Source organism: Schistocerca piceifrons, chromosome X (genome assembly GCF_021461385.2).
Source record: "Schistocerca piceifrons isolate TAMUIC-IGC-003096 chromosome X, iqSchPice1.1, whole genome shotgun sequence".
In the NCBI taxonomy this organism is placed as follows: domain Eukaryota; kingdom Metazoa; phylum Arthropoda; class Insecta; order Orthoptera; family Acrididae; genus Schistocerca; species Schistocerca piceifrons.
The window spans coordinates 368,111,771-368,124,530 of record NC_060149.1 but is presented as its reverse complement, the minus strand read 5'-3'; the positions used below and the strand labels follow the sequence as shown (position 1 = coordinate 368,124,530).

General features: G+C 34.8%; 1 protein-coding gene across 1 annotated transcript; it reads right to left on the bottom strand.

The window, feature by feature from the left end:
• Window positions 1–708: 708 nt before the first annotated feature.
• LOC124722364 lies at window positions 709–4,216 on the bottom strand. Its single transcript, XM_047247537.1, has 4 exons — window positions 4,167–4,216; window positions 3,823–3,989; window positions 3,243–3,432; window positions 709–739 (listed from the first exon to the last, which is right to left on the bottom strand). The coding sequence occupies exons 1-4, from the start codon at window positions 4,214–4,216 to the stop codon at window positions 709–711; spliced, it is 438 nt and encodes a 145-aa protein (XP_047103493.1).
• Between the last annotated feature and the right edge of the window lie 8,544 nt (window positions 4,217–12,760).

Below are 12,760 nucleotides of genomic sequence, written 5' to 3'. Positions count from 1 at the left end.
ATTTGCTACCAACAAAATCGTTTAGAAGTTACTTTCAATCCATGATGTATTCTTAGGTTATTTTTTCCAATTTGATAATTTTCAGTTTCACCACAGATAAGAAATGGTTAGGTTAAACTGAGATTACATTATTTTCAAAATTTATAGTTTGTAATCTTTCAGCAAATGCTTTATCAACTAGATAATCATGAACTGTTTTTTTTTTTTGTTTCTCAAAGATGTTGGTAGAAAATGAAAATATCTTTTTCAATTGTTAATCAACTTTAGTTTTGAAAATTTCAACATCGTTTTTAATTTTATGATAAGGTAACTGTTTACCATGACTTCCAGCTTGCAGCAGCTGTCTCTTAATAAATGTAATTATATCAGATTTATTTAATATAATATAGGCTCTTTTACAATAACCACAAAGTTGAACAAGCGTGGATTTCTCTATTTTAATGTTCTATTTATTAAAAATAAAAGTTAGTTGATTTGTGAAAAACTAATCAAACATCGACTGCAGCGAATTCTTATTTAATAAGTGTTTAAAAACTAAATACAGGATGATATTTCTTTCTTATTCCTAATATTATCTGAAACACATTTTTACATTTATTAATATCGTTATCTTTATGTAATGGATGTATGTAAAACAATTTAAAACTTCAGTTACTTAACAAAACTTTACATTTCTTTGTAGATGCATTAGTTTCCTGTTTTTCAACATTATTCACCAACAATAATATTTCCGACCGTTCTTCAATAGGAATTCGTTGTAAATGACTTTTATAATGATATTTAGAAATCTTTTTTCCACATGCACAAGGAATTCGTTTCTCATTGTACACTTTGTCATGATATTGAATTACAGATTTTCTACACACAATTCTATAAGCATCTTTTGTGTATTTTTGTGAATTAAAATTATCAACTGACTTCTCATTGTTATAATACTTACACAGTTTAATCTTATTCAAATTTATTTATATAAAAATTGTTCATTATATTTTTTTATAAATACATAGTCTTAAGACTGCTTAAGCTGTTCCAAATTTTCTAATTTTTGTATTTACCTTTCAATATATTTACGAACTAATTCTGACCATTTATTACAACCAATACCAAATAAAGATAAAACAATTGTACCAGCCTTAACAAATTTTTTGCGAATTCATTATATTCATAAAAGTGTCAACCTTGAAAAAGAAAACAATCCATTAACATGTCTGAATGCAGAATTTAATCCTGTAGGAAATTGGCTACTTATAATTCCTCACAACATACATTTGAGATCACATTCATCTAACTCTATATAGAAAAATTCCCTAAATGGTAAAATTGTTCTACCAGAATAAGCGTTTAGTACTCCATTCAATAAAAAATATTTTATACTCCCATACTCGTTATTGACTTTGGATGTTCAAGGTTTAACTGTAATGTGTGTAAATTTAACATATACATCACATCATCAACAAATAGGGTAACACCACTATTCATTCTTTGATACACACAATCTTTTTTTTGTGAATATTGTGGTAAGAATGTTAACCAATTACTTATTAATTGTGCATTCATAACAATACCTATCAGCACGCACTTCTTGTAAAAAATATATGAAATTCCACTTGAAAGTATTAAATAATCGAATTTATTAATTTCATATAATGCTTCAATTGATTCATTTGTGTTAACTGATGGTACAACTGGTGTAGATTATGGTATAGTCGGGTCTGTTGACATTTCTTTTACCATACAAACTCTTAATACCACTGATGTCATCTTGAAGTAATTCTCTAAGTGAGCCATTACAGTATGGAAACATTATTAATCCACAAACATCTGAATGGACTAAATGTAATGAATGACCATTTCGATAAAGTAAAACCTCAAATAAATTTGTCAGATTTTTAGTGTCTTATGGTCAATTTCCTAGTACCACAATTGATTATCATCCATATGTTTTTCTAGTGGAGCATTATTCATAGTCTGGAAAACTGCAAGACCTAACACATTTCCTTTTCCATCTAGATCCTTCGGACAATGATGATTGTATATATTATTTTTTCATAATCATCTTTTATTTGAAAGTAATATATCAGGGCCCTTGTTATTTAGACGAAATCTAATACCAGTATACTTTTGCCATAAATGAAATCCTTTTTCTGCTGTTTCTAATAATTTATAGAACCATTTTATATTCTTTTTATTCCATTTATACATACTAATTCTATAACTACCAAATGAATTTTTTTTCACCACATCTAAGCTTAGTCACAAATTTTAAAGTTTCTTCATTCAATTCACCAGCTAGATTGTATGCATATTGAAATAACATTAAAGCTCTTGTGAATACACCATGACACACTTGAGTAAATTTTGTATCATCATGAATATTTAAGTAACATAACTGATATAAAAATTTTTGGGCTTTATTCTTTTCAGGAGACATTAATATTACAAACAACAGTAGTAGACGTACCTTAATTTATATACACTTAAAATATTCTGAAATTAATCTAAACCTAAGCGTCAAAGATATTTATCAATGAACCATCATTTCCATATCATGTATATGTAATTATTATAAAATAGAAATAAAAAATCTAATAAAAATGTTTTATAATGAATGGAGTCTATCACAGATCAAGTCAGCAACAAGCTTACATATAATTATAAGCAAATATTAATCGTTATTAACGAAAATAATGTTCCTTCATTTAAAGGAAAGGATTTTGCTGAAATATTAGAATATAAAAATACAAAACGAGCAATCAGAAAAATTGTCAATTAAGATGATTGTACGATATTAGAAAAATTTAAGGCTGTCTCCAAGACACCCTTAAAAGGTAATGAGAAATCTTCTACATTTATTAATGAATATGGTTTATATTATTTAATTTTAAAGTAGAAGTAAAAAATTTAAACAATGAGGGGCCTCACGATGCTTTACCTTCAATTAGAAAAACAGGTAAATGTAAAATCAAAGATCAAATATCACATTCAGAAAATTTAAATAAAATTAAAGATGAAGGAATTAAAATTAAAGTGGTCAGATAGATCATTTAATTCAAACAGCTGATAATGATTTAGGTATAATGTATGACATGAATGAATGAATGAAATGAATGAAAATAGCCTGTGGTCTGTCCTTGAGGGCAAAGGCCTCCTATGAGTAGGGGTAACTGCTTTTAAAGACTCACACGGTGAGCTAGTTTGCGTAAGAGGGTACTGCACTTAATGCACACTACACATTGAATTACACTTGATCACTTAGTTGTAGTTCTAGTTCTTTCAACTCCTTTTTGTTTCTTGCTATGCTAGTCCACTGTATTCCTGCTTGTTTTCTGAATAAGTCCAACCATTTGGGTCTTGGCCTCCCTAGGAATCTCTTGCCGATGTAGGGGTCCCATGTAGTAGCTCGTTCTGTCCATCTGTCGTCTTGCAGCCTCACTAGTCTTTATCGACAGATTTTCTGATTGCTCGTTTTGTATTTTTATTTCTAATATTTCAGCAACATCTTTTCCTTTAAAGCAAGGAACATTATTTTCGGCAATAATGATTAACACTTACATATTATTGTATGTAAGCTCGTTGGCGACTTGATGTATGATTGACTCCATTCATTATAAAACTTTTTTGTTAAATATTATATTTTTATTTATAAAAATTATATATAGATGAGACGCAAATGATGGTTCGTTGATAAATATCTTTTATGCTTGGGTTTAGGTTAATGTCATAATATTTTAAGTGTATATAAATGAAGGTACTTCTACTGTTGTTTGTAATATTAATGTCTCTTGAAAAGAATAAAGCCCCATTTCCATTTGATCTTCGTACCCTGTTGTGCTAGGTCTATTGTTCTCACATATTGTGTATTTAGATGTTTGATATTGTGTCTTTCAGAGAGATGCCAAGGATCTTCATCTGCGTTTTCCTTTGGCATAACTGTAGACTGTTTCTCTCTTTGAATCTGAGAGCCCATGTCTGACATCCATATAATAACACTGGAAAAACGCAACTTTCGATTGTCTCCAATTTGAGTCTCCTATTTGGGGTTTCGTCTAGCCATATGAACTTTAGGGCCCAGAAGGCTTACCAAGATAACTCTTCGTTTCATTTATTTTTCCATTTTGTTGTTAAAGGAAGTTATTTGTCCTAGGCATATGTATTGTGATGCATACATTAGTTCCATTCCTTCAAGATATATTGGGGTTTTTAATCCATTTGTCATTACTTGAGTTTTAGATTTGCTCATTGTGAGTCTTGCCATCCTGCTTTGTGTGTCATGCTCCAGGAGCACTGATAGCAGTTCCCTTGCAGTTATGGCGAAGATGACTATGTAGTCAGCGAACCTCAATTTTTTTAGTCTCTTGCCGTTGAGGCATATTCCGATAATCTATTTCCGTTTTAGTTTCCTGATTATGTCCTTGAGTATGCAGGTAAATAGTTTTGGGGAAATGGGATCACTTGTCTAACTCCTCTTTCCACACACAAAGGTTGGCCTGTCTTTTGCGTTTTAACTCTAGCGAAGCTGTTGTTTTGAATGTTTCTTAGTAATTGGATGTATTTTGGTTCTACTCCTTGATTTCTTAGTGACTGAAGTATGTTTGGGTGTTGGATGATATTGAATGCTTTGCTGTAATCAACAAAAGTAAGGTATATTTTGAGGTGGCAATCCTCCAATTTTTCTATTATCTGATGAAGGATTTGAATATGGTCCACTGTGCTAAATCCTTCGAGGAATTATGCTTGTTCTGAGGGTTGATTCTCGTCTAGTGTTTTTGTTAATCACCTTGTTAGTATTTTTGTGAACAGTTTATATAGGTTAGACATAACACTTATGGGTCTATAATTGTTCATGTCATCTTTCATACCTTTTTGTGCAAAAGCACAATTGTACTAATTTTCCACTGGTCTGGAATGTCTTCTTTTTGTATGAATTTGCTGAACACTTCTGTGATGATTAGTATTAGGACATCTTGGTCTTCTTTTAAGAGCTCATTGTATATGTTGTCTTCTTCAGGTGACTTTCCATTTTATAATTCACTGATGGTTGTTCTAACCTCGCTGTGTGTTGTAGCAGGCATGGTTTCAGTGGTGCTTGGGTCTGGATACACAGGGTTGTGGTTTGAGGCTATCTTTAGTAGAGAGCTTGTGTATCTTGCTTTGTAGAATTCCGTTGCTGATTTGGTTATATCCTCTTTTATGTTTAGATGTTCTCCCACCTGGTTCTTCATTCCTAGTTGACATTGTTCCCCGCCCTGGGCGCTTATCTTCACTTTTCCAATTTATTTGTTTATTTCTAGTATTTGTTACTGATCGGTGTTCACGGATATCCTTCATTATTTTCCTTTTCGTTATTTTGTCTAGTTTTGCATATTCTTCTTTATTCCAGTCTGAAATATCTCTATTTTTTTATCATTATCGGTCTGTGATCGATTAGCTGTATGGTACTCTGACTTAATTTGCTTAGACTTTTCTTCATTTGCTCGTCTTTGCTTGTGTCCTTGTGAGCTTGGTATATGCATTTTTCTAGTGTGTTATACATTTCTTGAGTGCTTTGTTTTGTGCTGATATCTGCTTGTTGTACTTGCTTCTGTAGTTCTTGTTTAAATTTGTCTTTGTTCAGTTTCGCTTGATTTTTCTACGTTTCTTCATTTCTTTGGAATTTTTATTTTTTCCCACACCATTCTATGGAATGTGCTTAATTTTAACTGTGAGATTACTTGGATGTTCTTTATTGTGTTTTGATTGTCTGTTAGAATGCAATATATTTCGTTTTTCACCTTGCTATCTGGCGAGCACCAAGTCCATCTTGGGTTTTGATTTTTCCTGAAGAAGGCAATCGTTATTTTCAGTTTATGTTCTTGAGAAAATTGTACCATTTTTTCTCCTCTCTTGTTCCTTATTCCAAAAACATGTGGTCCGACTCTTTCTTTGTCATAGTTACTGCACGAGCCGACTTCACTGTTGAAATCTCCAATTATTATATTGGTGATCGATATCTCTCTAAGGTGTAATCTAGTTTCTCATAGTAATCTTCTAATTCTTCGTTGGTACTCGTTTCTGTTGGGGAATATATTTGTATGATTGTTATTTGATGACTTTGTGTGGTAAGTTTCAAAGCTGCTATTCATTCTGATACTCCCACAAATTCTTGTATGGATGGTTTTACGTCGCTTTTCATGATGCAGCCTATCCCTCTTTGTCCTGTGGTAGATCCCTTATAATAAAGCAGATCACCATTTGATTTCTCTATGATGACTTCCGCCGTTTTCCTTACTTCACATAGTCCGAGTATATCGAATTTTATTTCTTTTAGTGCATTTTCGTGCTCTTCTTCTCTCTCTATGGTTCTCAGCATTTGCCTCTTCAATGTTCCTACTATGAATTCGCTATTATTGCTTCTTGTTAGTCTGGTGCTCTTGACTGTCGTTTCTTCTATGTTGTCTGTTGTGATTATTTTACATTCTTGCCCAGTGGTGTGTCTGTTTTTATAGTCTTCTGGGCTCTGTCTCAGGGTGTTCTTTTGCATTGACCTTTGACTATGGGGGTTGACCTCTAACGCTATTAGATCCACTAAACCAACTCTATTTATATTCTTTACCCCCAAGTTGCTTAGACATATAGGATGCTTTCCCAGCATATGCGGTTTACTGCTGTCTACTATGTATGTTACATCTGTGCGTTAACACTGTGATGGTTGATGTAATGGGCAATAGTACATCCTTCTTTTTGTTTGTCTTGTTCTTCTTCTTCTTCTCCTCCCCCTCATTCTCCTCGTCTGCCACTATTCATCATGTGTGAGAGCCGTTTAATACTTTCAGTTACTAGCTTGTACGTTTCTGATAAAGAACAACTTCATTCCAGTTGTAATAATTTTAGCAGTTGCGATTTCCAGTATATCACCTTCAGTGTCTCAATGGCCTCGTGTTTCGTCAACATGCTGTTGCACACTAAAATGGGTTTGAGATATATACAACTTAATAGTCTCTTGCAAACATACACAGGTTCTTCTCTCTGTATGTCTAAACCTCTTTCAGTCTTGTCAACCTTTGCGTTTGCTATATTTATTAACTTCAGAAGCTCTTTAGTGATTCCTTCCAGAGCATATGTTTCATTAATGTTTACATTTTTTATAACCTCTAATGCTTTTTTCAGTTTTATGGACGATTGCAGTTACAGTTTTCATAGCATCTTCCTGTGCTTGCATTTCCATAGGATGATGTTTAAGAGCTTTATTGATATCATTACTTTCCATTGTACAGCTTTTAAAACTTCCATTTGGTATCAATGTATGAATGGACATTAGGCCTGTGCACTACCCCCTCAGAATGAGTGCATAAGATCTATCAAACGTATCCATAGTACCCAAAGTACTGACACAATTATGTGTTGATATGCTATCTTTTAAACAGATTCTCTTGGAAATTTTGTCTATATTACCCTTTGTTCAATTTTCTTGTCTTATGAAAATCCAGAAACCCGTACTGTATGTGATTCCAGCAATCCCCACATATGGTTATAAATAATTGAATGTCATGTTAGTTCCTAATGTGCTTGACAAATGCGTCAAAAATTCATATTTTCCTGTTTGAAAGGATTAATAATGTTGCATTATCCTGTGCCAGCTGTTTTGGAAGCCTGGAATATGTTTATCTCAAATAAATAATATCAACCTCCATATGGCCGCCAGAACAGAAATATATATGTATTTCATCGAGCTTTTCCATTGCTATATCGAAATATAGTGTTTCGCTTTACTATTCTAGTGGTGGGATACCATCACTTTTGGTGAATATAGTGTATGTTACACCATCAATGACCTCCAGTATCTCTTGTAATAGCTAGTATCTGGGTTGAAATAATATTTTTGAAAATATATACTCATGGTTGAAGCAGATGCCTTACGGACATATTAATAATGTCATAACAACATTAATCTTCCTTCAGTCTAATCAACCAACAATTGTAGCTTGTATGTTATTGAGAAGGAGTGATCCATACTTCATCTTCTTCTTCTGCTCTTCAGTAGCATTGCAGGACAAGTCAGTCACTACAGAGCCCTTGTGATGGGGTTGTTTTGTCCACTCAGCCATTGTGACGAGTATCTGTTTACATCAGTGTACAGGGGATTTTATAGAAAAATGAAAACACACACGTAGTTCTTACACTTTTTTGTTTATTCATAAACTCTTACATATAGCTTAGTATATGCACATACTTAAATAGGAGTACTGTTTTTGACTACATCTGGCACAGTTGTTTCATACAAATTTAGATTTACTGATGCACAACATGAATCATAATGTTGCACCGTGGTTTCTTCTGATGGATGAAGAGTTTAGTGTGCTAACTCCAACAGATTAGTCCAAATTTTCTCTTAGAATCTGTGTACATATGTTTGCCAGATTAGCCACTTGTCTAGAACATACTTCATCACATAATTAGTATATATTAGATTTTTAAATGTATACTGTTGTAGATGAATGCATTCTCCCTCGTTAAACAGTGTAACTGTTCATGGGATGTCCCCTGCAGTTATTGTATGATCACCCAGTACCACTGAGCGAGAGCAAGCATTTCTATTGAACATGGAGAAATTTGCATTGATGTGTCACATTGGTGAATCCACTCATCTGGAGCTAACTTACGATCTGACATCATTCCTACGGTGCTCTATTTTGCCACTGCTATTTAAACAACATGTAGAATCAGTGACATAGCTAATGGTGGACAATGGGGATGGCCCACCCTGGATGCCTCCTGTATAGGGGTGACACAGGACTGAAAGTAATTGTTTTCCTTTTGCTACAATAACTAAGCAGCATTTTTTTCTTTTGATTTACATTCTGTTCACAGCCCTGAGAGTTGGTGGAATACAGACACAGACATATGGTCTGGCTGTTTATAGGGAGCTTATCTTACTGGAGTTTCTGCAGAGAGCAGAAAGACTACTTCTACTTCCGAGTCAGGAATGGTGGTGCAGGGGACAGCATCCTGTGCAATATTAACAAATCAATTTTTGTGCTGATCATCTGCCATGGTAGGAAATTTCATAGAACTAGAACAACTGTGAAAAAGCAGTTTAAAGATGATCACAATTAAATACATTATAATATGGCAGTAACAACAATACAGGCAGTTGATATGCAATATTTCATGCCATGGTTACTGGGATGCATTCTAGTACTTGTGCTTCGTACCAAACAATGGATCGCTAGGACTGGCAGAAGTGATATAAGGCATAAGTAGAGTTGAACTTCAACATTTGAACTCACTATGCATTGGACAGACTGTAACGGACACTTTGTCTGTTGTTTTTATTTTCATAGCTTCGTGGATCGGTTGTGGTTCCTCCAAAATCTTCATTGTTTATCTTTTATTTTATTTATCATTTCCTTCGAATCGTGAGCTGTGATTCACATGAAGTTAATTGTTGTTACTTCAATAGAGTGTTATAAAAGAGCTAACAAAATCTTGTAAAAAAGCTAAAACAAAGGTAAGTGGACTGGACAGCTTAATAATTTGTAACAAAATATATCAAAATAATATACACTGTGATATCATTCAGAATGAAAAGTACAGACACCAGCTACACATGGCAAGCAACTTATTCTTGGCTGGTTTTTTGTTAGCATAAGCTATCTATTTTCAAAATTTACATGGGAGAAATTTATTTGATGTCTATTTGTGGGCAACATAAGTCACATAGATAAATCATAACAGAAGTGGTAATAATCACTTGTCAATTAACCACACTGTGCCCAGCTTTTAATTGCTAATAATACCTTTTTCTGTTCAGATTTGTGTATGTGACTTACATTACCTAAGCACAAACCTATCAAAATCATCTCATTCAACTTTAGAAAATGGAGGGCTTATGCTAACTAAAACTGGTATTAACATTACCGTTTTATTTTTGGTATATAATGTTAGGCTTCATAAACAGGTGTAACAAGGAAACATTAATTATCTGTTTGTCACTGCTTTTCATCACGTTCATTTCACAATGTAATTTAAACCATTTTCACAGTAAATATGAACTGACTTGTACAGAGAATGTGACTGTCCTTATTTGTTAACATGGGTAATGCATATATCCGTTAAAAATGGAGATTTACTATAAAATGTACACCTCTAATTATACAAGTAAATATTTTTGTATGTAGATATGTGGAGTCTGCTCCTTTAGACATGTCTGAAAGAACAGACACCATTTTGATCCGGCAGCCACTATGAATTAAAGCACAAATGAATTACAGACATTGACTGCAAGCAGACATTGATTGAAATCAATGGGGAAATTTGAAAATTTATGCCTGACTGCGATGTGATACCTGTGGCTTCTCCTCACTAGGCACATTCTCTGATCACAAAGTGATGTGTACACAGTGACCATTGCAACTGTGCAGACTACACTAGCATGTTTCCCAGCACACAAAAATTCTCAACTTATCCACAAACTACTAATTTAGTGCCTCAGGCCCATTATCCGCATTACTCATGGCATTTTGAGTTTCACCGAGGGCAGACTGTGATGGGCTGGAGGCTTGGCATGAACATTTTGGGAACTCCACCATTTGTCGGATGTTCAAGGAGTGCTGTGGTGAGTGTCTTCATCACCTGGCGAAACCAAGATAAGGCCACATCCAGATATCATGGGGTTGGGTAGCCACCCCTCATTATAGATGTAAGATGTCGTAGGTTGGGGAGACTGGTAAAACAGGGCAGGCAGCGAACTGTGGCGGAAATAACGTCAGACTTTTTTGCTGAGCAGAGTACAAGTGTCTCTGAACACACGGTGCAGCATCGAACACACATATTGATGGGCCTTCGCAGTCGACGGCCTATGCATATGTCAACGTTAACACCATGACATTTTCAACTACAACTGAAACGGATACATCACCATCAGCAATGGATATTGGCGCAATTGCAGAGCATTGCAAGGTCTGATGAATCCTGGTACTTTCTTCATCATGCCAAAGGGAGGCACAAATCCATTGTCTTCCAGAGGAACAGCTCCATGGCACCTGTACTGAATTACAGTGACAAGCTAGTGGCGGCTCCATTATGCTTCACATGGGCATCCACAGGTCCAGTGAAGCTTGTACAAGGCAGCAAGATAGGCAAAGATGGTTGCAAGCTACATGCATCCCTTCATGACGATCATGTTTCCCTATGACACTGGCATTTTTCAACAAGATAATATGCCATGTCATAAGGCCAAGAATGTGGTGGAGTGGTTAGAGGAACGTAATGTCGAGTGCCAATTGATTTGCTGGCCCCCAACTTGCCAGATCTGAACTCGATCAAACACATCTGGGTTGTGACTGAACGTGACATCAGAGCTCATTGCCCCCTTTCCTGGAATTAACGGAAATTAAGTAACTTGTGTGTGCAGATGTGGTGCCACCTCCCTCCAGCGACATACCAAGGCCTCATTGCTTTCATACAATGGCACACTGCCACTGTTATCCATGCCAAAGGTGGACATATCGGTTGTTACATAGATGATCATAATCTTCTGGCTGATCAGTGTATGTAAGATCCAGCAAACATTATGGATTAAGACGCAAAGGAATAACAGACAATGGCGAAAGTTGAAAATTTGTGCCAGACTGGAGTTTTAGCCCAGGTCTGTTGCTTACTAGGCAGATGCTCTGGCCACTAGACCATCCAGGCCTAGTGGTCATGGCAACTGCACCGATTACCGTGACACGCCTCCCATCAGATACAAATTCTCAGTTCAGCCTGGTGTGCATCTGTACTGACGATATCATTGACTAACTTGCCTTAGTTACGTATTTATGTAGTGTCTGTTAAGAAAGAACAAGAAATACGTTGCAAAACCTGAGGGTAGCAAAGTTTCGCAAAAGAAAGTGATTCTCATGTTGATGCAATGAATGATTCAGATAATATCAGATAGTCTTCAGAAGGCAACAATGACAATACAGTAATGATGATAACCCGTGATTAAGACGAATCAGAAAGAGATATTGAAAATGATTGTGATAATACTGATAATGTTACTGCGCTCAAAGACTGTAATAATATGAATGACTCACTTCAGTACTTGAGAGGTGTCTTCCCATTGGGGCACACCTGTAATGTTAGCAGTGTGATCATAAAAAAGGAAGTGAATATTTACAGACCAGAAAGGGGCTGTTTCACACTGTATTTAAGCACCGATTAAAACGAAAGACGATGTGCAATATCTTTCAAAAGAATGGTCTTATGAGATGATTCTGCAGTCTTCAATTGTTTTCTCTCCTGTAACTAATAACCAGTACTGCTTTTGCTTCTTATTTGCTATCGCCAGTAGTGATACTGCAAGATCAACATTTATAAGTGGATTTCAGAAGTGGTGGAAACTAAATCCTGAAGTGGCCAACCAAGAAACTACAAATGAATGTATAAAAAAATCTTGAAAAGTGGGAAACGTTGGAAATCAGCATAAAATGGCTTAAAACAATCGATGACGCAGCCTTGCAATTAATGGATCCGAAAAACTGTAGTGGAAGCATGTTTTGTCTAGATTACTTTATATAACTTTGTTTCTTGCTAAACAAAATGTAGCATTTCGTGGACATGATGAAGCACAAAGCTAAAATAAGGCAGTTTCTTAGAACTAGTCAAATTAATGTCCAAGTACGATGTAGTGTTGAAAGACCACATCTTGAACTAGAAAAATGGTAAATCACAAAAAGTATAATATTTGTCGTCTGAAGTACAGAATGAACTTCTAAATGTTGTAGCTAACAATGTAAAA

Coding starts and splice junctions, on each gene's coding strand:
- LOC124722364 (XM_047247537.1), bottom strand. CDS start 4,216: ATGACAAATGGATTAAAAACCCCAATATATCTTGAAGGAATGGAACTA. Junction 3,990..4,166: donor CTTGAAGGAATGGAACTAAT/GTATGCATCACA, acceptor GCGTTTTTCCAG/TGTTATTATATGGATGTCAG. Junction 740..3,242: donor CTACAACTAAGTGATCAAGT/GTAATTCAATGT, acceptor TTCCTATTGAAG/AACGGTCGGAAATATTATTG.